The 26926-nt window shown below is 38.9% G+C and overlaps 1 protein-coding gene across 3 annotated transcripts; it reads right to left on the bottom strand.

Moving 5' to 3' along the window:
• Window positions 1-329: 329 nt before the first annotated feature.
• LOC145238121 (arf-GAP with Rho-GAP domain, ANK repeat and PH domain-containing protein 1-like) lies at window positions 330-26031 on the bottom strand. Of its 3 annotated transcripts, none has more exons than XM_080101189.1 (37): window positions 25754-26031; window positions 24399-25409; window positions 23621-24045; window positions 23092-23262; window positions 21948-21991; window positions 21302-21380; window positions 20776-20958; window positions 14271-14440; window positions 13589-13666; window positions 12595-12679; window positions 11941-12141; window positions 11546-11634; window positions 11217-11310; window positions 11031-11136; window positions 10888-10928; window positions 10711-10773; window positions 10434-10608; window positions 10039-10183; window positions 9597-9825; window positions 8820-8925; window positions 8578-8665; window positions 8194-8357; window positions 7746-7958; window positions 7448-7553; window positions 6369-6540; window positions 6127-6210; window positions 5973-6047; window positions 5584-5808; window positions 5127-5255; window positions 4115-4204; window positions 3406-3494; window positions 3108-3213; window positions 2806-2891; window positions 2460-2622; window positions 2068-2181; window positions 1725-1804; window positions 330-1463 (listed from the first exon to the last, which is right to left on the bottom strand). In XM_080101189.1, exons 1-36 carry the CDS (start codon window positions 25920-25922, stop codon window positions 1739-1741), a joined length of 5634 nt encoding a protein of 1877 aa, XP_079957315.1. In that variant the 5' UTR covers window positions 25923-26031; the 3' UTR covers window positions 330-1463; window positions 1725-1738. The 3 variants fall into 3 exon arrangements, with proteins under 3 accessions (XP_079957315.1, XP_079957316.1, XP_079957317.1); XM_080101190.1 differs by having other exon boundaries at window positions 1399-1463; window positions 9618-9825; XM_080101191.1 differs by lacking the exon at window positions 4115-4204 and having other exon boundaries at window positions 1399-1463.
• Window positions 26032-26926: the final 895 nt, after the last annotated feature.

Genomic DNA, 26926 nt, shown 5'->3' on the forward strand with positions numbered 1-26926 from the left:
GATGGGAACAATCATATTGTCACGAGGTCAAAAAAGGTGAAAAGGTATTGCTCGGGACATACAGGTTAAAACCGAGGCCAACTGAAAATCTTTCAAACAAATTATAAAAAACAAACACCCTTGGAAAGGATGTATTGTTTTACGCTTTTTTTTCTAAAACCACCTTTAGTTTAAATCCCTGTTTAAAATCGAATAACACTTTTGTTTACTTTATATTAATCCGATACTCTTTTATGCTCGGCATGCAGAAATCAGATACGGGTAATAACAGGAATCTTACGCGTCTTAAATCTGCCAAATACCCCTTGTAGACCATTTTTTGTGAAAACTGTTATAACTTTTTCTTGTAATGTCCAAGAAAATGCACGAACAATCGACAATACACAGTAACACTAACCAATGTCTTAACACGGCCCTGTGGAGTGTTTGTTAGGTCACAAATCCACGCGATAGTTCATGTCACCTGATGGCTTCATGACGCAGCAATATCGACAGCTTGCTTACTATAGGTTATGAAGCAAATCTCAACCTACCAAAGTGTTGGTGACATATTGCACACTATTAAAGAACTTTGTTCAGTGTGACAATGGTTGATTGTGACATAAAAAGGGTGGTGCAAAGCAAAACGCATAAAATAACTTACTGCATGAAGGGTTAGGAAGGGCGAATAGAAAACGATATAATCAAAAAAGACAATAAAAATGAAACACATTGTAAATTTGTCACCAATTTCGGTGCCCATTGCAAACTGCTGTTCGGCTTTTCAAGCACCTGCAATGAAGTTGCCACATATGACATTACTAGTTTAAAGGTCAGGAGGGCGTTTGTTTGCCAAATGTTTTTTTTTTTTCTATAATCACTTGTAAATGCGCAACGGCAAGATAGTATTTCTGATTGTTGTTATTCACTTGATACGTAAAACTAAAACATGGCTTTCTTGCCCAAGACATTGAATGCAGTAAAAAACGTATTTGGTCTGTTTGTTGGTTTGTAAAGAAAAACATATTCGTTCAAATGAGTTTTTTAGAGCATTGCATATATTTAGCTAGCTTATAGTGATTTTCATTAGGATAGTGTGTTACTAATGTTGTTTTGGGTCTATATGGTAAAAGCACGTATTAACGCAGCCGTTTGCGATAACAATGTCGTCATACAGTGTCCGGCCTTATTCAAATAGAATGTAATTACGAAAAAGTCTAAAAAGAAACACATCAGTCGTTGTTGGAACTTATCCTCGCTCGTCTTCGTTGCGATTTGGGCGATTGAAGCAAATCCAGCAACGAGGAGTGACGTCGATTCATTGACGCGAGACGTTTTGCGGGTGACGTCACAGGCGATGACGTCATGCTGCGTGTCTGTTCGAGCCGCAGAGGTGTGCGAATTCGCGATGCGAGCAGCGCTACACAGCGGTCGCCGAACAGACGCAGACCGTCGTGATAGGTTGAAAGTCGGCGTCGAAATGGCTGCAGATAAGCGATACATTATTTGTACGAATATCGTAAAAAATAATTGCGTGATGTTAAAGGACACAAATTAGATCATTTGACTGATATAATGTTGGTAAGTTAGTTGATACGTAATATTTTCACACATAAAATTATACTAATCAAAAAGCTGGAAGCCTAAAAGCGCAACAAGCAAACTTAAAGCAAAGCTTAAATACGAATAAATAAAGATAATCTAAATGTCAAGTTCGTGTATTGCGGATAAACTTAAATACCGACCACAAATATTGATGTCAGTGTGGACGCTTTTTTAGAACCGAGCTCAGTTCAGTATGAAGCTTCATGCCGAGTACTCCCCGCTGCAATAAAAGTTGAAAATAGATTGTACAAAAATGTGCGACTAAGATCATATTTGCATCTTTTAGTATGGCTATAGTTAAACCCGCCCAAAAATTTTCTGTAATGATGTATCTTTGTCAAAAGAGCGTGCACCATCGTACAAAGAGCCTGTTACGTTGTGAAAAACACCCAAAACATCATCCATGTGACAAAGCAGTTATTGTAATCCCGTATATTATCGCTATGGACATGTGTTGTTTCGCTCGTGCACTTGCGGTCTCACCTGACTATCCGGTGCTGGACTTAGCAGTGAACCTGGTCGTCGGGTTCCGTGTTCAAACGACGACTGGCGGTTTACTCCCATGTTGCGGGTTGGTTGCTGTATTCCCGCGTACTCCTGTTGCGTGATTGGTGGCAAAATTAGCAAGCGATCATGCGACATGCGCGAATGCCGTTGAAAATTGTTGAACGTTTATTGCATGTATGTGTCGACGTGTAAAAATTTATGGAACTCTATGCTTCAATTGTTCTTGGAAAAGTGAATAATTTTACAATTGCTATGCTTAATTAAATCAAAAAAGCTGAAATGAAACATAAATAAATTTTGCCTTCGCACTTTATAACAAACAGCTGAAACAAACAGCAAACGGTTTTGTAATAATAATAGGAACTTACAGATTCGTTGTCAAATGGGAAAGGTGTAGGGGCTGCTGCCTCGTAGAAATTGTCACGCACTCCTTCGTCACTTCCGTTTGACGATTGCCTCCGCAGCGCCGCCTGGCGGACTGCCTCCCCGAGATCTTGTTGCGAAATTGAAGGGAATTGAGCTCGCCTACCTCTGTATCAACAGAACTGATTGTTTCAGTATACCTGCTTTGTTTTCTCACTGACAGTCGCATTTTTGTGGCAAGTGTATGTTACGAAAATGTTTTAAAACTGATACTGGTTGCAGTTTAGGCACTTCGTTAGGTATAACCACTGCGTAATACAGTGTATGGTTGTAGTATGGCAAACTACGTACAATGAATCTGAGGCTCTTCGAGGTGGGCTGTCTTCCTTTGGCGTTGCGTTCTTTGGAGAATCAGGAGGGGTGATCCCCTGTGGGTGCTGTAAAAGTGGATGTATGCTTATTAAGTTGTCCTTATCATACCTCAGTGGATTACTGTTTTTAACCCAGTTGTTCTCATTGGTCAAAATTATGACAATAGATGACTGCCCGAGATTAGAAGAAACGTTTGAAGTGTAACATAGGCTATCAATTTGACATGAAGTTTTCATAAAATGACCTAACATTTGAGCTGTTATTTGTGTTTGATAAACTACCTTGTGCACAAGCACGTGACCAATCCACCGGTAGACCAGAGATTCCGAATCGACACAAAATTGTCTCGTAGTTTCACCCCGCGACGCCAGCGTAAACCCAGATTTCCTGTTACACAATGTAAAATAAATTCTTACGTGTTTTAGGGTATTTTTAAGTACTTTTTTATCAATCAAATTTACTAAATCATTAAGTCAATCATGTTCACTATATTCTTCATCCACCAAGCAATCAGCTGGGAGAAGTTTAAATATACTGTAATTATATTAATAACTTTGTAAAAGCCTTCTGTGAGTTTACCTGGTTACGGGTGGTTTTGTTTTTCTATCCACGCCTACATAGATGTAGTAGTGTGATAAGGTCACGGTGGTCTGTCCTTTGGCCTTTTCCTGTGCGGATAAAAATCGACGTTAAAGGCGAAATTGGATTTCCTAATCTTCCACCAAATAATAAAACATGTAAAATTAAAACCGACAAATTAAGCATTATGTTAAGATGTGAAACTTAAAAAGAAAAGTTTTTACCCAATACAATGTTAGTCTGTGAAGCTTTGTATTGAATAAAAATATATTGTTTGGTGTGTAATCAGTTGTGCAGTCGAATTAAATAACGCCTTGTCAAATTGCTACATTTTAGCAGAGATGATTGCCCCCCCAACACACATTTTACAGTTGGAGGAAGGGTTATGCTGCTCTTCTATTAATGTAAATTTGTGTAACCTTAAACCATACTATTTTTTTCATACAGCAGCCAGGAAGCCAGGATATTGTAGCTATAAAGCATTACTTCTGGGTGATATTGATACCGTCGTCGAATTGCTTTTAATTGTCAAAATGATGATAAAAAGGTCGGAATTTTTTGCTTGTTAGTGTACAACATAAGACGGTTTTGATTAGTTTAACTTAAAACCGGAAAAAACGAAATTAAAGGAAGGTCACCACCATGTCATGCAACTTCGATCAATCAACTATCAAACGATGACAATTGATCGAAAAAGTTTAATTATTACGTCATTAACAGCCGGGGTTCGCGGAAGTTTTGCGGATTTCTTTCGCCAATTGGCCGGTGTCATGTCACGAACTGATGCGCCCTCGTTGCTCTATGACGTAAAAAATCACCTGAATCATGTGGTGACGTCATTCCATACGCCATAGCGCGTGGCGTCATTTCAAGCTGGATTAGGATTGATATGCTCCATATAAACTTTGATTGGTCGAAATAAACAAATAATGGTAGCGACAATGCTCACGAATAGAGTGCCTACTACAGGGGTGTCCAAACTTTTTTTGACGGGGGCCAATTTTTACCAGGTGAATACGCCCGCCGGCCAACGTTTTTTGGACTCAGAACACAAATATACGGGATTTAAGGAAATTGTGGGATTTTGTTGCGTCAGCACCATGTACACTTCCTTTTTTACCGGTGAATAAAGTTCCATGGAAAGCTTTTGCGTGAAGTGGCAAGTCGCCAAAACCCAAAAACGTAATCCAAACTATATGACGTTACATACACAACAGAATTTGAACAAAACAGCCGCGGGCCACGTGAAATGACGCCGGGGCCGCACTTTGGACACCCCTGGCCTACTGCCTTCTTTTTTTTTGGTTGATATAGATACAAAGCTATGATCATTGTGTTAGACCTTTAAAGTATATCTACACAGGTTTCCGCATTATTCAGGACTTGTTTAACATACACAGTGCAGTGCTTTACGGAATGCGGAACTTAATAGTGATAAATCACTACACTCATTTTATTGCAAACCAAATGGGTAATTTTTCGACTTCCAAAAATCACTAACATCTGATTTTCCAAACGCACACAGACACAATCTCGTTCCAACAAGATAAAAAGAGTTTAAACACTTTCTAAAATGGAAACAAAACCCTCAAAATCACTAACATTTTGTTAAAATTTATGGGAAGAATTTCTACTTTGATCTTGAAGTGGAATAGCTATAGAAGGGTGACATTGTGTCTGTGTGTACAATTGTCCACCGGATTTTTGAGTATATACGTTACCTTCATGTATTGCATAGTGAGAACGTCGTCGACTAAACGTAGACTCGCGTTGACTTTTACCCATTTCTTTTTAGTCTCCAAAACTTTCAGTTGCCCTTCGCACAAGATGTTGGTATCGGGCGCCTTGGGCTGGTAAAAATTTTCAAAAAGTGTTAAAAATTCTTTTTTTTTACATTTAGGATTGTTCTGCTATATTCAAACAATGTACACCATAAAATGCTTTAGGACTTAATATTCGTGCGTTGTTGCAAAAGTGTGAAGTTTATTCTGTTATTGTTCTTCCCTTGTCTGCATTGTATAATTTACCTGAAAAAGTATGCAACGTACAACTTTTAATAATCGTTACTTAGTTTACCATATGTTACTTAGCTTTGGCCAGGTCGATAAACCATTGTCGTAAACTATTTTTGGTGTTTACAACTTTTCTCGTTCTTGAAGTTGGCATAAAGTTGCTCACCTGCTGAAACCACCTCATTTTGTCCCGGATGTAATCGTGTTTTGCCACGAGGTAGTTGGTCGAAGGCATTTCCCAAGCTTTAATGACAGATAACACGTGTTCGCTGTAGTGCAGGGGCCTTTCCGCATCGCCGTCGAGAATGACCTCGTATAACCCCCAAGACTTGGCGGGGTAACCATGGGTCGAACAAATTCGTCGTACCAGCTCACCGGCGTTCATGTTTACCTGTGCGAAAGTATGTAAATTAGAGTGTGTTTGCAAAAATGTGGAAAAGACCTTTTTCAGGTGTAACATCACATGTGGAAAGTTTTTTGTCGTAACTTTATTTGAAAAGATTGTGTATTACTGCATCGTAACGTAATTTATGTTACCTTTTTTTATAACGTTACCTTGTAATTGACACATTTGTCATCCTTGTTGTTGATATAAATTGGAACCATCATGTCGTAATCCAATGTGGTTAACTATAACCAAAACACATGAAATATTACAACGGTTTAATCACAAGAGAAATTGCTACATTTTAGTGTTTTGTGTGTTTACCATGTTCTGCTGTTGTGTGGCTTGACTGATTTTTCCCTTTGCTTCAAGCATTAGCCTCTCCTTTTCCCGGTCAACTTCGGTAACCTGCCCACATAAGTTAGTGTCAAACTCAAAAGTATATTTTTTTCAATTACTTAGTTACTTTAAATAGGTGTCCGATTCTGACCGAAATCGGTAAGAGTTGTTCAAAGGGTTGATAAAAGCTGGCGTGGCATGTAGAATTTGTTCAGGTGACTACTTACGTCAAACAACCATCCGTAGTTTTTGATAAGGTCTTCAATGCATCCTATTTCAAGAGATGTTTGTCCGATGTATTGTGCTCCGTCTTCGGCTTGTGGTTCCATTAACGTCGGGCCGAACACAATTGCAAGATTGTGTTGTGACATGTCGTTTTCGCCTTCATGGCTTGCAACGCTGTCGAAGCAGCAAACGTTTTTGACACAAGCGGTTCATTTCTCCGATCAATAATACATTGTGTGCTCAGTCGGACTTTAAAGCAGTGTTTTTCAACCTTTTTTGAGCCACGGAACACTTTACGCTTTAAAATAATTTTGCGGAACACCAAACGAAATTTTGATGCAATGAAACAACTAGGCTCAGGGTGACACTAAAACGCCAAATCGCGGGAACCGCAAATTCGCACATCACGTAGTCACCAAAACGGATGGAAACACTTATATAGCGCTTGTGAAGTTGTTGGGAGGTTTAATAAAAACGAAACATTAAAACAAGTATTGTACCTAAATACAATATTTGCCTAGCACTGGCTGTTCCGTGTTTCATAGTTTTCCGTGCAAACGGTTTTGCTAAGCGTCAGAAAACTTGTTGATCTCGTTTCGGTTGAGACAAGGTTTAAATGTTGTATTATTCTTAAAGCTTACGCAAAGCTAAATTGCATTAAGCGTCAGCAATTTACCCTTGATTCAGCTATAAGATTATTAGACAACGAGTCTTATTTTTACACAACAATAAATCAAGCCAATTACTATAGAACATTTAAACTGGTGGTTGCGGATAAATACTTTCACAAACCAAAAGCTATTTATGCCCATTGTTTTAAACCAGTGATTTTCGACATGGGTTCGACATGAAACACTAGTCAAACCACAGAAGTCTGAAGCATTAGAATCCTATATTCAAACCAGTAAGTTTCTCGCGGAACACCTGACAATCTTTCACGGAACACTAGTGTTCCGCGGAACACCGGTTGAAAATCACTGCTTTAAAGAATCAAACATTTGCGCATATTGTACATTATATTCAATGCATGTCAGTTGTTCATCGATTAACTTCTGACACTGTTAACAAACACTGTACTTACTTGTTAAGGTGAACAAGCACCACTTTTAATGTGTTTCTGTTAATTTCGGGAAGTCGATCAACGAGGTGTTTGTACCACTCTAATTTTCTTTCGTAGATTGTTTCCTCTGTAAACACAACAAAATCTTGTAAAAATGTTGATTATGGTTTGTTGAATTTGCCTAAAATCCAAGCCATTTTACAAATATACGTTTCTTATCAGTACCTCAATTTAGTGTGTTTTTTAGTTCTACTTTGATTCATTGCATGTAGGCGATACCTTTACACCAATAGGACTTAGAAATGCTGACAAAACTTACGTGTAGTTTCCAGCCACTGGTCATGCAGATGATCTGTTAGCAATGACCCAGGAAGACTTTTAAACCAGCGCTTCAGAGCGTTGGCCACATCGTGGACGTTAATTTCCCCTTCGTGCATTTGAGTCTCTCTTGCGTTTTGCTTGAACTCGCTCAGTAACTGTGTTGTTCGGCTGTGGGTCCCACTTAACCGGTAAATCCCACGAGTTGTGAGTCCTGTGTGGAACGAAGTAAATACATTTTGACACATAGTGAAAGAGACACATCGATATTTAAAGTACTTTATGTCTGAAATTTTCATATATTCGTAGCCTTTTGTAACGGGGTATACAAGCCAGTAAGCCCAGTCACCGGACGATGACAAAAATCAGTGGTATTTTTACACTGAGATGTTGGCCTAAACATTTTGCCTTGAACCTTGAAAACCAATAATTGTGTACTCGTCACATACCGTATTGTTCAATGTAGGTCATGCACTTCTCGAGTATGATTGGCACGCCTTCGGATGTGAGCTGTTGATCCTCAAGTCGCGGACCGCAATCACCGTCGGCTTTCTTGATCGCAGTCAACCAAGATTCCGTGTCGGGGCGGGTATGAGAATGAAGGTAGTAGGTCCTTAAAATTTGATACATTTTAATGAGGGCAACTGTTAGAGCAGGAGCAATTTTGAAAGCTTGTGTCATTTCAATTTATATAGTAGTTAAAAACTAAATTTTAGCACAGTACACAGCAGTAAATGACTTGTAGAAGGAAAATAATTTATATACTTTTTTTAAATATACTTATTAAGAGAGGAGAGTATTGACGTGTACTGGGGAATTTAATAAAATCTTACTTTTCCTTGAACACTATCATAAACACGGGTATTGTAGCCGATTGATTGGTAACAGATATACCTGTCCCGTCATGTGTCTGGTCCAGACCTGCAAAGTTCAAAGCATGTGTCGTCATAACAACTTTTAAGTTGGAGATTGGCTGAATTCTCCAGCACTAAAACAATTACTTCAACGCTAGCTTGAATGTTGTTTTTTGTAAGATCATTTTTTATTGTCTCGTATTAACCAATGGGTAACTCACCGACTTGCACCATTTTTCTGAGGTCTATTCTCTCCATGGTCCTTGAATCGTTGTGAAAATAGTAAAAGTTCTTTCCTTTAAGCCGACACCAAGTTGAAACCCATTCCTGAATTTAAATAAAATGACATTATTTGCCTAAATCACTACAGAACTTAGTGATCACTGTTCACATCATTGTTGTATAAAGCAAATTGACTGAACTATGTTCTTACACAATCTGGCCCAATGTTACCAGTTTTTATCTATTTCCAGCAAGTAAGGATAAACACACTCAATGGCCGTACTGAAAAACTTTTGAATGCAAAATAAGTTTTCTGCTACAATGACAAACATAACAAACAAAACTACATTCAGCAACCTTTATGTCCAAAGTTCTTTCATGCAAATAATGTATTGATGTTTCCTAAATTTTACTGATTTATAGAAACTTTAACGGGCCGTTACAAAATGCTTTTCAACAAAATCAATGGTATAAAAACATAAGAACAGATACGTTTTTATACGCCTTGCGCGTTTATACAGGCTTAGAAAATAGAAACCGTTTTGGAGTGGCTATGTTTAAAGGCGACTTAAACAGTGTTGTCGGGTTTTAAACTTTATTCGGCATTTTTCGGGAATAAGTTTTCTTACACTTTGTAGACCTATAAAAAAGAAACAAACGCTTTTCCAACAGCATCTTGTCCAGAAGTCTTGGACATCACGGGAACTTATGCTTCATGCCATCACCAACGACATAACACCAATCCGATGACATGCCCTTAACCATGCGAATCTTACATCAGTGCTTTCAGGTCTCACCGAGCTCTTTTTGGCCCAGTGTTGCGTTTTCAACCACATCTTTCCAACACGGTCGTAGTCAAACTCCTGTTTCAGGGCGTTTTGGACGCTCGGAGGTAGGATTGCCTGCAGGAGTCCTCGTGTCCATTTTGTGAAGGTTTCTTTGCGGTCGGCGCAGAAAAGATAGGTGCGCCCAGTGGTTCGGCCAATCTCAAAGCAGTATTGAAAGCTGTTAAAACAATAGAAACACAACCTTAGTATGTTCACATAACCAAATACAGAGTTTTTACAGAAATGGATTTTCCGCACAATGCTGTTTAGATGTTAGCGTTGCAATGATTTCCATGGCCTTTTTAATGTTTTTTGAGCAAAATCACTTTATATCTAAACGTATCGATAAAACTCGAATTGATCGACCATTCTTCAAACAGGAAACTCTTACCCGCATTTTGTAGCTTGTTCGGGCTGACAAATTCCGATGCTAATAAGCTCCGAACAATCAACATCGTCCTTGAGGATGGTGGTCTTTTCAGGGTCGTAATATTTCAACCAGTTGTTCTCAAGAACACAAAGTCTTTTCTGAAAGTCTACATTTGCAAAAAAGCGGATAAACATGCTGAATTTGACACGATTTTGTGGCTGTTCAAAACGAGTTTCTCTGAATGCTTTCAAATATTTCGGTGTGTGTAGGTCTAGAAACATGGTATCCCGTTGAGGAACTGCCTATTTTTTTTATTTGTTGTTTTTATTGAAGCTATACTTTTCAAGATGGGTGTAATAAGTAGTTTGGAACATTACATTCTATTACAAGTCTGGCCGAATACATTTACTACTTACCTCCTTGTTGAAGAGCGGATCTGATTGCTGATCCGAACATTGAAGGTTTTTGTTCTCCGCCCGCATTTTTAGGATTCTTAAAGTCACCTCCGTATTTCCACAAACAATCACGCAGCGTCACCGGTGGCTTGGCTCTAGTGCGGGGGAAAGAATCTTTTTTCTGTACGCTGGTGCTCTGGACAAAACACACATTGATTTATATTGAAGACAATAAGTGCATTTTTTAGGTGGTTACATATACATGATATTGATTTTAATTTATCATGTGGTTTCGTACCCTGTTTGTCACGTGACCTTCTGGACTCACAGTCGCTGTTGCCCCGTTTTGTTGAAGAAATTCCTGAAAAAGTAAAGAAAAAAGTATGTGACATCTGCACACTTTAATGCACACATTTTTAATGGGTATTTAACCAGTGTCACTGTTAATGTAAATTGATATGCTGCAGGCACTTACTGCCATTGCTGTGTATCCCAGGTGCTTGGCAAGTTTGTACGCTAAAAGAAAAAACAAGGCGTTACCACACTGTCACCATCTTAATCAGTAGCTAAGACTCAATGTGTGTGTTAAAGAGTCTGTTATAAAAGCTTTGCGCTTACGAGTTTTAGCATGCTCTTTCCCGGTGTCGCAGTTCGGATCAGCCCCACTAAACACAAGCATGTAGGCCTCAGCGAGACTGTTGTTCCGCACGGCATTGATCAGGGACTGTAAAGATAGAAAAAATAAGATATTTGGTGTTTCAAACACAAATTGTACGAACTATAGACCGTAAGAAGTCAACTTACCCGGTTCAGTTCGTTTTGATTCCCGGAATTTCGGTGGACTTCTGCGTACTGCATCTCTATGTATTTGCTGTTGATGTGCCAAGATCTTTGCTTTCTGTAAAATGAGATGGGTTTCTCGGTTTAATTTATTCAAACCACTTGGTAAACGGTTCCTGGTTTTACCGTCGTCTGTAGCCTGATCGATGGTGGGAAACGCAGTTTTAGGCGAGTGCGTTTGCATACATAAGTTGTATTATACATTCTGCAGTTAACTTTAGATTTTAAGATTATATATTCTTGTTATTACTTTCGCAGCACGAATCGTTATTGTATCAGTATATTTTACTCACTTATCTGCCATGTCTGTAATTGCGTCACCAGGTGACAACCGAGAGGCCCAGAACTTGTTTGCAGTCGCGTTTCCGAGCACAACGAAAAGCTGTTAAAACAAACGTTGAATTTTAAATATTTCTAAGTCAATAGTTGATTGAACCGTTTTTTTATGTTTTGGTCTTCAGACTTAGGAAGTTACAACAAACCAGCTCGCATTGCTGAACAACACTTTCATACTTGTAAATGTAAAACACCCCAAGTAAAAATGTCTTTTAAAATTAAACCGTTTACTTTAGATTGTACACTTTTTAAAAAATAAATTGAAAATTGGCGGGTGCTAATGATAATTGAGCAAAAACTCTTTTTTAAACAAATATTGAATAAACTCCATTAAAACCCCTTTCCGACGAACCATTTTCATGTTGTCGTCCCAAATCTTGACATCCATCTTCAGAGACCGGACCTTGCTGTTGTGCACTCCCAGCTCTCGATGTACACCAGCACAGTGCTTGCAAATCACAATAGCCAGGTTCACCGAAGCCCAGTCCGGGTCTTCACGTCCACAGTCCGCACACCGACGGTTGGCATCGGCCTGCCAGACCTCGTTTACAACCTTGTGACATAAATAGTTTGTGTTTGAGATGTACACGAAGGCATGACAATTGATAGTTGGCGTTTAAAGCTCGTCTGAGTGTTTGGGTTGGATAATGATACGTCTCGGTGCGCTTTGGGTTCCTTTATAAGGCATTCTTTAGGACAGAAAATCAGTAATCTGGGCCCGAATCTAATAATTAGCTTTTTTGTTTTATGGTTTGCCTTGCGACTTATACATCAAGATTATGCGATGTACGCAAATGTGTTGGGGCATGAAAATGTGGAAAATGATTTATTAACCCCAAATACATTAAGTTTGAAATTTTTAAAGCCTTAATTTCTCTTAGCTCGTTGCTATGCTAGTGAATGCGAGTTGTTAGTGTAACAATAATGCTCCTGGAATCACAACAATGCACGCAATGCGCTGGTATGAGGTAATCTGTTGATAGTAGTAACCGGCATTGTAAATCACCTTGTAATCAGAGAGGGCTTCCGCTATGGCATCGCTAAGAGCTTCCATCCACGATCGCTTGTCTTCCTCACTGTCTGCCGTGAAACTGTAAATAAAAGAAAGTTTTCTAATCTCGAAACATTTCCCTTGTGATCGCCAAGTTTTTGTCACTGCTTTTGTTAAAGTCCTATAAACCACCATGTCGTTTTGGCTATTGAAATACATTATTGGACGCTAAACATGTCAAAGACCTCATTTCAAAGTATGTATCCTTGACAATTGTTTTCATGTAGGAAAAAAATCAGAACTATACCGTACTTAGTTTAACAGGCCACAGGCCTCATGGGTCAATTGTTATGTCCAGTTTGCCATTGTTTACTTTTCTGGCATGTGCCCTTCCCGACAAAGAATTTTCGCTTGCAATAACCCTAGGGCATATCCACAAATAGCTGCAGACTATTTGACATTTTGCGAAACTATCCAAATTTTCCAATTATTATAATAACGCCGTCGATCACAATGAATCTGTTGTGCGAAAAGTATTGTGCCCAACCCGTGCACTGGCTGAAATTGTGTGTTATAAGCGTTTGACGCAATTGGCACAGTTGACAATGCTTCCAATTAAACAAGAATAATGGTCTGTGTTATACACACTGACACAAACTACTATGATTATTTTCATTTGCATTCATACTGATTCTGCTAAACGGTTTACTGTAGGCAAAACTAAGGATCAAAGACTAGCACTATAATCATTATGAAACAATTTCCAAAACGATCGGTTTGGTTCAATGGGGGTCCGCATAATGATAAACGTAACTCCACACAAAAATGCGAAGTATAAAAAAATCAGTCTTTCGAAACAAGCCCATGCACGGGAAGCTTTAATGAATTTCTGTATTTCTTCGAAATTGATACATTTTTGCGATTAGTCGTGCACGTTTGGTACTTGCGGCCAAAACAATTCACTACTAAAAATCGAGCGCTACTCGGAAATCAAAGTCACGGGACTTACGTGAATGTTCTGTATGGAAAAACAACTTGAAACTTTTTCTTGTCCAGTTCCTTGACCGCTGCAAGCTTCATGGATAATCTGCACAATATAACAAGGTTTTTTTAACATTTCACTAAGTGGACAGTGCAGTTAACATATGAACGTTTAAAAAAACTAGTACGTTTAAGCCGTTTGGTTTCACTGTTTTCGCTATAGCCTTCAGTAGCAGCTTACTTACAGCATTATAACGACGTGCATATCTAAAAAGTTCGTTGGTGCCACATGTGTCTTGGCTTTTGTCTGTGTTTTGAACAGTGATTAAGTATAAAACAATTTAAATGTCTTATTTGCATCTTTATCCAATCAATCAGATGTACGATTCTTTTGAATGGTGGAATGTACATAACCCGACATTTAAAGATTGTCAGCTTGTAAACAATGTGATTCTCAAAATAGCTTGTTTTCTGCAATCTTTACACAAACAAGGCAAAATGTTTGACGACTTTTCTCAGGAGGTGAATATGCAGAGTTTTTTGTCTTTGCATTTTGTTTTTTGAAACTTTTTATCTTATCTTTGCCAGGTGTAGTTCAGTACCTACTACCTGATTTGTTTTTTTTAGCTTTACTTAGCATGAGACAAAAGACTAGACGCAGAGAGCGCTTTCTACCCAACAATGCGAAAATCAAACAAAAAAGTTGTTACCTGGCAACGGGTTGTCCGAACATAAATTCGTTGTTGCTCTTATAGTAAGCAAGCTGTTCCCCTTTGGTAGCGAGATAGGTCTTCTGTCTGCTTCCGTCCATCTTCAAGAAACCCTCCTTGTAGGGCATATACATGGACCCTCCAGGCTTGAATTGGCCCTGTCCTTGTTTCTGAAACAAAATCGAGTCGATTTATTGCCTGGAAATTTCAAGCTTGTTTTGCAAGCAACATGTAGACCTTTAGCTGTTATGTTGGTGCGTTGCAATTGAGTCTCTTTATTTGGTTAGCAAAAGCGTGCAAGCAAACATTTCCAGTTCAGAGTAAGTTAAAAAGTTCGTTTTCATGATCTTCTTATTTGTATGTGGTAGCACAAAAAAACATAAAGCCAACAGCACATTTCAAAACGGCAACTAATAATCAGCTAAAAATTCGTTACCGCGCTGTTGCTATATCGCTTAACTTTTACGGCATGATATGTTGTTTACAGTTTTAGGTGAAACTTCAACAAATTACGTCGGTTGCATTGCCCACAAGTATACAAAGGGCCAGTTTAGGTTGCAAAGTACGCATATAGCCCTTGGTACGTAGTCACTCGACGGGCCTACTGTAAGTCACAATCCTTTCAACAACAAATACACACGATATATTCAAACTTTCTATCTACTAATGTTTCTAACAAAAGTGTTGGTAACCTTACATACCTGACAACAATTACTTGCCGCCAGAGTCATGGTTGCGAACCTTTATCCAGCCTCAAGCAAATAAAACGGCGGTTTTGATTTTGTTTTGACAACTGTAACTATTTTTCTGCATTTCTACGGTGCTTGCGACATAGCTACTGCGCGGTCAATCCAATTTGAATTCTTGACCAATTGTACGTCACGAGTTTGCTTTATGACGAAGCAAACGTTATCACGACATTGTCGCACCAAGGAAAATGAACTGACCCGTCACGTAGCTAGTCTTAATTAATTATAATCAATTGACCATTCGGTAGTTGTAGTGGGAAATGTCATTAATGAGGTGATGTTTCTGCGGCCTTTATGGTGGCTCATAGTAAAATTATTTCAAACCACCGGAGTCCTAGGCTTGTCCATATCTTTTGTGAATAGAGGGGAAACAAATTTGGGTGGAAAATAATGTAGGTGAATTTTAGTTCCCAAACCACTTTTCCAAGCTTAACTATACCAACTAGAAAAGCATTTGCTTTCGTATTGCATAGTTTTGAGTGCTTTTATTTAACAAAAAATTTAATAGTCTCCGAAAATCTCCGAAAAGTTCCCGAAACTAGATTTTCAGCACATACGTCAATTCCACATGGTTTATTCTGTAATGTCGGCAGCCAAATAATAGCTGTAATTACGTGCTGGGGTTTTGTTTGTGAGCTAATTACTGTCATGCGCATAACCCTAGGTTTAGTGTACTGACGTTTTGACGTCGTGTTGGCAGCTGCTGCGTGGTAAAGTGTATTGGCTTGAGATTTTTTTTGACTAACCCCGTTGTGACACGTCGTTAAACTATGTTCGCAAAGCCGTCAAGGTGGTTAAAAGTTTGTTTCAATGTATTGATTTGTGTGTGAAAGCAATGTTAGGACTGTATGTCTGATCAACGTAAAGGGTTAGAAAAGAGTAATCAGTTACTAAAACAAACTCGTCTGTAAGTGTTTGCCCTATTTTGAGCGCGAAAAGTTAGTTATATGGAATAACCACATAAGCAACAAAACACGTTTAGAATTTGTTCACATTCGCAACAAATATTATCGAGTTGATGACAAACCATGCATGAGTCTCGAACGTATTTTTGACTTCAAATGTAGATCAGTTCACTTGTGACGACTCACCATGCGGCAAAACATTGTACTTGCCAAAGTTTTGCACACCAACACCATCTCAATGATAAACAACTTACGTGGCTGAATGTTGCTGTTCTTTTGATCGGCACGCATGTTTTGAGTTGCGGGTAAGACTGCGTTCGGTCGTGGACGGGCAGGCCCATGGTTGTGCGCAACAACATAACAGGAAGACCAGTTCCCTTAACGTGACTTTAACACCATATGCTACAAAACCTGCCTAGTGGCTGCTAGAAAAGCAGATTTAATGCGCACCAATGCACTAATATTAAACTTACGTATATGGTTACAACCTGTGCCTTTTTTACGCTTTAACGCAATATTGTGTAGTTTGTATTAGAAAGTTGTAAAGGTCTATTAAGGAGGTCGGTGAACTTGTTCAATTCAAAACAGTCACTTGCGGAAACTACAAACATCGCGAAACGCAAAATACGAAACAATAAACAATCCAAGTTATGCATTAAAAAAATACAGTTCAAAACTACACCGCACATTTAATGACAGCCATCAATAAAACAATAAGCGGTAACAACCTCACATTTATTTGCAATATTACTATTCAGCAAAAATTGCCATGAAAACGGTTTCACCATATGTGGTCTGTTACCTATTGCGCTTTAACGCTGCACAAAAACTACTAAAGCTGCTGGCATAAAACCGTACTAAACATGTTCTCAAACACATTCGTCTGACTGAACATAACACGGAATTGATGACTGTACAACACTTCCGCACTGAAGCAGCAACCTCAGAAGTAAACCTAGCCTGACTTCAATCGACCGACAAAACGTACACGCAACTTCCAATGGAAAAGTCATCGCCTAACGTATGCTGCTAACTTTACCAACCCATTGGTGATTAGCTATCGATTCGTTGCACTAAACGCACCACCCTTACCGCCGGCAGGCTATTACGGTGGGCAGTAATTGCAAAGCGGTCTTTTTACCCAGCCTAATATCACAAAGTAATGAATCACCAACACGATAAACGCTGCAAAGAATTAAATGTTTCGGAAAAATGGTTTGTTGCAAGTTATCAACGAGTTAACTACTGTAGAAAAGCGACGTTTACAGAACTTGCTTGACAATAAAGTATTTGGTTTAAACGTTTGCATTAAGGCTATTATACACCCAGTTGTCAAAATTACATTTAGACGAATATGGTTGTTGAAAAGTAGTGGTTTTTTTTCAGTTCATCTTTTTGTCACAAGCAAACATTGTCAGAAAACAAACTAAATCAAGTTCAATGATTCAAAACAACGAAGAACGCAAAACCGAGATTTACAACTATTCTGCTTCATGCCAATACACAAAACATTTCAACCTAATCAGTGAAAAAACAAATTCAGCAAAAGTGAGATTTGCTGCTGACGTAGGCGCATTCCAAATAAGGCATTATCATAAGTAGTAATTGTCGGAACCGAACATGCGTAATACCTGCACGCCTTAGCACTGAAAAGCGCTTTTAAGTCACCCGTCAAACTGATTTGACTTTCTTATGTCTAAACTAGCGATTCCCCACTGTATTAACCTGACAAGCATTTTAGGAAACGTCATTTACAACAAGTGAGATATGCAATAACGTTTGAAATTCTTGATGAAAAGGCTTCTTAACATTTAGAAGCTCGAACTCATTTATCGAGTTCAGTTGATATATAAGACCGCGAGATCAAAACTACAATTTGGTATACTGATTGATGCCCGGATTGCGGCATGAGCCAGGTCGGTTCTCGCACGTATCTGTGGGTTTACGATGCTCGTGGATTTGCCCATATACACCTGTCTTTTCCATTGCCCTTTCAAATGTCAAAGGTCGTACATTCTTTCTCAGACGTTTTTGCCTATGTGGGTTATCTTGTGTTAAAACTAACTGAACACCCATCGCTTACCAGGAGAAAAAAAATGAACATGTGCTGTTTTGAAACGTTTTATTCTACACAATAAAACGCTAAACATCTTTTTAGCAGGACTAATTTAGAAGTACTATTTTTAAGTGCTAGTTGAGTTTGAATTTACTTATCAATCGTTTAAAATCTTTAAAGGCGCGACTCATACAGTAGTGGCTATAGTCCAGCACCGTTCAGCCTAAATAACCTGAACACAGAATATCATGGATGCGTGTAACACCGGTCCAACGCCCGCCACCGAACTGACACTGTTAAGTTTATCCATTTCGCTCATATCTCCTGCCGAAATTGCTTCTTTTTCAACCTAAAACATTCAACAACAAAGTTGTTCAAAAACTGGGGTCACTGAAGCTTTCTACATGAAACGTCTACTGGACTCAAACCTTTGTTTCTAACTTCACAATCTAGCTGATCCGACTAAGCTAAGATTTGTTTGAACATCTGAAGATGTTACACGCGGTGGGTAACGACAAAACATACTGAGCCAACTCCTAATTAAGCATAGCACGCTGCCGAGGCGACTAGCAATTACTCGACGGTCATATCCGCCTTTTTGTCGAGCCCAGTGCTGGAGAGCTCATAGTTAGAACGCCGCGGGCGGAAATACCTCGCCATAGCTTGACTGTAATGTCGTAATTTGATAGGTTTAGGTCCGTGTGCGGCGAAACATTAATAAACTAGAAGGGTGGCTCAGCACATATTGGCCTTGCATATACACTATAACCTATTTTTAACATAAATATATTTCCTATGCTTATTTTGTATTGGGTCCCATATTAGCCATCGTCTTTTATAACTTTAGTCGTTTCTGCAGGCAAAAACTCATGGGTCCCCACACATGCAAAGTTGAAAATAATGCAATTCAAGAGATAACCATGAGAAAGTCGGGTGTTGTGAGGTAAAACACAGTGATCGGCACTGGGCTTAAATAATAATACTATGTAGAATACAAACTATAAAATTAGATTCACCCCAGATATTGTTTGAAGTATGTCCTATTTAACGTTTTAAAAAACTGACCCATTTTAGGGGGCTAGTAGGGCAACTAATTGGGTTCGACACACAAACTAAAAAATATATAAAAACTGCAATGACTCAATCAATAGTACTGCAAAATTTCAACCTAATCCGACAATGTTTAAAATTTCGACCACTAGAGGTGTTTTGAGCAACAACCGTGTTAGACCTACAGGGTTGAACACAACAATCGACACCTATAAATGGCATACTATACAAGAAATCCAAATTTCAGCCAATTCTGACACTGTTTAAAAACTCACCCATTTTAGGGGGCTAGCGGAGTAAATACTGGGGTTATCAACAAAAACAAAGTGGGATGCACATCTACATGAATATATCTACCATCTGTGTAAATTTCAGCCAAATCCATCAAACATTTAATCGAAAAACGAGTCGGACAAACTTTGGGAAGAAAAAAACAAGTAAGAAAAACAAAAAAACAATTCGAGTAAAATCAATATGTGTCCCCTTCAGGGAAGGGGACCCATAATTACCGACTATGGATATGAAATAAGTCTGTGCAAAGCAGTTGATGTTGAAATCGGTATTCTTGTGGTATTTGAGCTCAGGTATAGATGTTATTTGCTTAAACTTGCTTTTTGAATCGTTTTGTACTTGGTAGGCACGTGTCAGAGCACTTTTTTCACACTTACCTCCGAAATCATGACAAGGGCCTTGGTCAGCAGTATCGACGAATTAATCGCTTTCCGGTACCAAACATCAGCCAGCTTTAAGGCGTTATAAGAAGTGCGATATGCGAATTGATTATGCAGTTATTTTTACTTGGTACTGTTACAAGTTGTACAGTGGCTTGGTCTACACTGACAATGTCTGGAATTGGATTTAAAACTGCACTTTTAACCTTATTCGTTGCCATGGTTGGTTACCCGACAAAAATGCTAAATGTATTTTTTTTCTTTTAGCTTAAGTCTGTTTAAATTGGATGCTTGCCGGTTTACGGCAAATGTCTCATAACACCTGCTCTAAAACCTTGTTTGATATTTTGATGTACCTAAAATTCCAGACTGCTTGCAAATCCTTCACTTTTGTTGCATATACCGCAGCAAAATCCTGCAACAGTATATACAGCAAGGTCGACAGCAAGTGAGCTCAAAATAGCTTGGGTTTACAAACCAAACACAGCACTGCGATAAATATCGAGCATACGTTGCCTACCGCAAGGTTTGTTCACCAAACGAAACCAGTTGTATCACCTGGTACTACAAAAACGGAGGTATGCTTGCCACACGGAAATGTGGACTATATAATGGAGTTTGTGTGCTATTTTATGATAAAATTCTAGCAAATAAGGGTGAAAGTCGCGTGTACCCAAATGTCCAATGTAACGCGTGTTGTTTGATATTGACATGAAGTTAATAAAAAACAGGCCGTCCCTAACTAACACTGCACAGTAAGTTGCATACTCCAAGTATGAATCCTGTTGATGTGTGGCCAGGATACGTTTCCGACGTTGTGTTTCAGCGCCACCATGCGGCAAAATGCTTTGGTAAAGCCAAATCAAACCTTCCCATTGTTTTTCGTTTCACAACAATATAGATTATGTTGGAAACATAAAGCCCATACACCTTTTGGACATTAACAATTGATCCAACAGAAGTGGTGTGATTTGCTTGTCGAAAATTGTATTGTTAAACAACTTCAGAAACTTTTGTATATTAGTTGCCGGCTGCCTACGCAACTAAAATGACAAAATCAGGTCACAGACTTACTTCGAGGAACATCTTTGCTGCCACGAGTGTAGCTGTCCATAAGGAACTATCATCTGAAGTTTCGGCGCTAAACGAATATTTCCTTCCTCCCTTTGTGAGAATATGAAAAATCTTGGGGTCGTTTTGCGGCACTTGTACGCGCAGAATCACTTCCAGCGGGATAATTCCTTTTGTCAATTCCGACTATATGAAAAAAAATCACAAAATGTTTTACATAGCCTACATCAGTAAATATGAAAGCAGAAACACGCCAGAATGGTAGTAAATCGGGCCATATGGTATTTTAATTTTAACAGTCAATTTTGACATCAAAGTATCGATTGGGGTTGAAATCAAGACTCTGGCAGTGACAACAGTAATGTTACAACGTTCATATTTTCAGTCCATTTTAGCTTCGGCAATACGAAAAACTGAAATATTAAAACCCATGTTGATAGAAATGTTTAATTAATTACGGCTAAATTTGTGGATCAAATTGAATCTGGTTTACCCGAGGTGTACCACAGTCAACTTAACTGGCATGTACCTTTTCGTTTTCGTAATAGGAAAGTTCATCACCATCAAACACAACCCAGCGCTTACGCGTTGGGGCTCGACCCTCATGCCTGCAAACGCACAAAAATGAATAAACATTGAAGCTAATCAGACATAAGTTATACATTGGGTTAATTCAATACCAGTGGTGAAAAATAAACACTATCCGTTACACTGAAACTGTCAAACAAGTCAAGTTGTTGCGTGAATATTTTCTTGGTCTTATAATGCAGATTATGAGGGACCAAATAAACGTAAAACGATATGCTTTTTTGAACAGATCCTTGTGTAACGTATCAAAGTTAAACCCCTAGAAGAAACAGCTGCTTATAATTTTATAAACGACCATTCAATGACGACACTGGGCCCTACATTTTTGATAAGTTACTTTAAAATTACAGTAAACTTTGAGACGCGTTTTTTTAAGTTTTTAAACAACGAAACTGTTGAGCGTATTAGCCTATACGTCCCGTTTTTCGTTTATAGTTTGTCTATCTTGAAATACGTAGTTCCAAAGTTAAACCAGTCTTACAAACTGCACGTCTTTTTGATATTTGCTCTAGCAGTATCTGCAACTACTTCTACAGTTTTGCTACTTCGCTAATTACAAATCAACATTACTAATATCTTAAACTTACCACCCATGCTTGGTCAACCAGCCTCGCTTGGTTTTCTTGTGTGTCTGAAAGAAAAAAATAAGTCTGGACATTTCAAACATCTCACAACTATCACACAACGTCGAACTCTAACGTGTAGGACGGTCCAGCACAAGTGGTGTGTATATTTTAAGAAAAAGTGAGTTTCCGCTTAAAGGACAGGGAGTTCGGCTTAGTTTGGAACAAGTAATTACAGTTTCCACGAAAAGTTTTGGAATCCACTGTGTGCCCGTAAACAGGTGTTGGGTAAAACGTTATTAAAAAATAGACACGCAAAGTTATGTTGAGGGACCATTACATTTTTACGCTAGTAAATTTTTTCGTGTTGTCCTTAAATATGAAAAATTGACTGTACATTTTTTGTGCACTGCTAATGTTAAAAAATTGTTAAAACGATCGTTTGTAAGCAAAGTTTGTGTGTAGAAAATGGTTGATTTTACCACAGTGAATATAATAGACCCTGAATGTGGGCTCAAGATTTGTTTACCAAGCCTAATCTTTTGCGCTGGTATTGTGATTTCTGTACAGAATTAGCAAACTATTAATATGCACAACAGCACATGACAATCCACAATATGAGTCACTACAAGGACGAGTTGTGTTTTGCTCGCATCATTTGAATACAAAGCGTTAACAATGGCCGTCTATGATTAACTCAGATAGACGCGGAAGTAAAAACTCCCTGCTTATGGCTTTACAACATGCTCTTCGACGCCTCATACTCCTGTGCATTAATGGAGTGACGTAGGTTATGACGTTAACGCGGCTGTTTTCTAGCGTTTAGACGTAATGTAGCGCGTCATATCAATTGCTGTTTTCGGACCCTTATGACTTGCACACCCCAAATGCGTGATATTTTATAGCCACCAAAACAAATAGATCGAAAAGTACCATAGTTACACGTATCCTACGTTTGATTGAAGGCTGATGACTACTCTTGCAGGCATTTTGCTATATGCTTGTAACCCATTATAATTTCATAAAAGCAGTGCTTCTCGACACAATTAAAGATCAAAGCGAAGTGCTTCATCCCATAAAATTCTGTAAAAACCCCTCGACGCTTTAGTTTTTGTGTTTGATGCTTTTTCTTGGTTCATAAAATCGTCGTAGTAGAACACTGACTCACCAGGGGTGAAAGAAGGGCAGGGTCGGTCGATTTTGATTTTCCTTCCTGGATCTGCACGTCTATAAGATCAATGCTCATTTTCTTTTCATTGCTTGTGGTTCTCTGGCGCCTAAAAGCCGACAAGTCGCTCTCGGAGCCGTCAAGGGTATTGTCTTCGCCTGAGCTTTGGCGCTAAATGATGAAAGAAAATTCAGTATCGATGTAACATGAAAAACAAGCGGAGTTTGTTTAAGTATTAGTGGAAATGTCTTGTACTGGGCAAGTTTGTTGCTGTAAAACTTTGTTTCGGGTACCGCAGAGATCACTGTGTATTATAGGAAGTTTGTGATAAGGAATTTATCAAAATACAGAGAAATTCTAATTTAGTACGAAACTGTTGATTGTGCTGCACCAAACGTTTTCGCATTATTTAATATATTCGAAGATACTGATGCAATAAATTGTTTTGTCGATCTCCAGTTGGTTGGCGTTAAGATAAACTAGTTGGTTCATGATAACCTGCTGTATCATGGGGGCACCACTCACTCACATTTTGACTAAACTTGAACGAATCCACAAATGCTGACAAAGGTCTTGTTTTCATCTTTTTCGGGAACTTAAGGTGTCTTCTTTTTACCGAAGTCGTGGTGTCAGTCTTGTTTGAACGAAAACTGTGACCTCCTTCGTCAATCGACTGATACACTCCTTCAGGGTCATCCATGTTGTCTCCGCTGACATCTCCTAAAAGATCATCTTCTGATCCCTCTGATAGGTCAGTGCTCTTCTGTTGAATCAGCTTCTTTCTTCTGAGCGGGGATCGTCGTAGGTTGAGGACTGATGCAGGGAGAGATCCCGAAGATCTGGGAAGCATAGCGTCTTGATTTCTCCGACGTCGAGTCTTGGTCAAGACGTCATCGCATTCGGCATATACGTTGAGGTCTGATTCTTCAGTATCGTCCACCACCGGACCATCATCTATACAAATCAACACAAAACTGATTAGTGCTGACTTTAGTGAATTTAATGCTTTTTGGAGTATCAATTTCGTTGTTTGTTTGTTTGTTTTATTGGGGGACTTGGTTAAACGACATGGTATATTTATAGGATACGGTCGGGCATCAAGTACAAATAAAAAACAACCCTGTTTAAGTATCGCAGATTAAATTATGGTAGAGAACGGCTAAATACCAAGAGTGCCTAAACAACTTTTACAATCTGATAAACATAATTTTAACAACAAAACCAAACTGTTATCTACGTGTGTTTGTTAGTAACCGTTTTTTTAGTGATTTTTTTCAAACAGTTGGCAAATAAAACAGAATCTGTACCTTCAGCTATTTCATAAATATCGACAAAATCAGATCTTCCAGAATTTCGTGGACATCGGTCCACATCCGACGCTATCCCCTTTAATTCACTGTCATCTGATATTTCTTTCTTTCTCTGAAGCTCATTTTCTTGTTCGACTTTGAGAGGACTAGATGATGTTGAGCTCCTCTTTTCTGCCTCAAGGTCTAGTGAAAGATTTAACTGTTCATAGGTAGGTGCTCGATTGTACCGAATGAAGTCCACGTTTAAGGATGTTTTATCATAAGGCGCGGAGACGGGATCCTGTGCCTCTTTGGTGGGTATAGGACTACAACGCTTTGGGGTTCCGTTTGTGTTGTGTGCGATGTGTAGGCGGTCGTATTCGCTTTCATCGTGCACAGCGGGCGGCGAAGGAAAAGACCCATCGTCCCCACTCATCCAACCGGGAGGTGGGGGTGATGGCAGGGGCATCAGAGAGACCCCGCCCGGACCAGTCCCTGGTCCGTCAATATCTGGGATCCTCGTAGTCAAGATGTTGGTTGGATTATGCGTTGGAGTAACACGTAAATCCGGTACGCTAATTTGGGAAAAGTCTTCCTCCTCATCAGAACTGCTTTGTGGGGAGCCTGTTTTCGGAGATTCACGTAGAACCTTAAAAACCGCTTCACTTATACTAGTTGGCGATTTTGATTGGATAGGGGCGGACTCATTCAAATGGTTATAAACATCTTGGTCGTCGGGTATAGAGATTCGTAACCTGTCCGGCGATCTTGGGGGCTTCTTAGGTGGTCCTGGCGTAGACAAAGGGGAAGGCATAAGCTGTGATTCTTGGTAGATTGCGTGGTTTGCGTTTTCAATGGCAATCACGTCTTCATCAATAGAATAAATTTCTTCCGGCTCATATTCTTCAACATTCGAAACAGCAGGAGTTTCAGTTACTTCAACGGGGGTGGCCGATTGTGCAACGCGGTTTCGTGGAGGTTTTGTCACAGTGCATCCAGGAAGTTTGCTTAGAATTCTTCGATAGTGGCCTAAAAACATTTTGTATTAACATTCAACGTATCTGAAAAAATCGAATTGGACATCGACGATCTGCACTACTGAGTAAAGATTCTGGTACAAACATGACTTTAACTTGGTAAACGAAAATAAATCAAATGACATGTCTGTTCTTATCTTGCATACGAACTCTTTAGTAAAATTAGTCATAAAAAAATCTTGTTATAGTCCAAACTAACACTGGACTATATCAGTGAGCACTCGAGGAGTAAAGTCGGTACATTTTGGCTGCAAATCGTGATAAAACGTTGCCTAAAGGCTCTTATTTTCAACATAACAAAGCTGCAGCTGAGCATTTTATCAAACAAAACACTACCTGGAAGAGAAACGCCCATTTCCTTGAGATCATCCTCCGTCAACCCTTTGCAATCTTCCACAGTAAAGTAACCGTTGGCTATGAAAATATGTGAGTATTTGTCTGCGAGTTTTAATCGTTCTAGAAAAGCTTCTACCCCCTCATTGGCAATATCATCATTGCTCGCCATTTCGGGGAGAATTCACTTGGTTTTGGTGATGAAGGTCTTTGAATAATCCAACGTACGGTAATCACATTTCGAAAACATGTATATTCGGTCTTAGGTTATGTCAACTTAGTTCTCTGCAATAAAGGTAACTTTGAAGTATGTTCTTATTGCCGACAAACACATCCAGTGATCATTCAATAATATTAGAATGGTAAAACACACAAAACAAAATATAAGCCTATTCTGAAGAGCATAACGCTCATTTAGCATTAATTTCCTTTCGCTTCGGTTCTTATCGTTGAAAGTTCTTTTAGGTACAATGCATACTGCGAGGGCCATAAATTATAACAGTCAAATGTATTTTCGTCAAATACAACAACAGGAAACGTGGGTGGCACAAGCGGTTGACTGACATTTGAATCTGGAGTTTTTAAGTGCGGTTGTCAGAAATCCAACCCTCGTCCTGGTCCAAAAATGCCACTGGTATAACACGATCGAATCATTGTTCTCTGAAAATGATGTGTTTAAACTATAACGATCAATCACACACACACACAGAAAGGCCAACCATCAAAATTTTCTTTCCAAAACACCAGTAATTTGAGATAAATTGAGGCTTTTAAACACTCACATTAGTAATGTCCATCAATAAACCATAAAGAACATGTAGCCTACCAAAGTCCAACAAATGTTAAAAATTTACATGGTGCTACAGAAACGTATCTATTGTACTGAGATCGAAACCTTACAAATTAATAAGCGGTACGAACATTTTCAATTTCTGCTTAGTTCTCAACTGCTTCATCAGCCATTTCTCAGCTACATCGCATGTGATGGTGCGTTTGCTGGTAAGCTGTCGCAGCTATGCGGAAATAAGGCAGTATGACGTAAGAAACATTGCCACAATGCTGTATTATTCAACACACGAACGCTCTTAGAAAATATCTTCCAAAACTGTTACACAATAGAACGTTAATACCCCAATGCTATCCAACATCGTCCGCCAACAACTTGGCTGTGATAGA

This window comes from Phallusia mammillata, chromosome 7 (genome assembly GCF_965637545.1).
Source record: "Phallusia mammillata chromosome 7, kaPhaMamm4.hap1.1, whole genome shotgun sequence".
Classification (NCBI taxonomy): Eukaryota; Metazoa; Chordata; class Ascidiacea; order Phlebobranchia; family Ascidiidae; genus Phallusia; species Phallusia mammillata.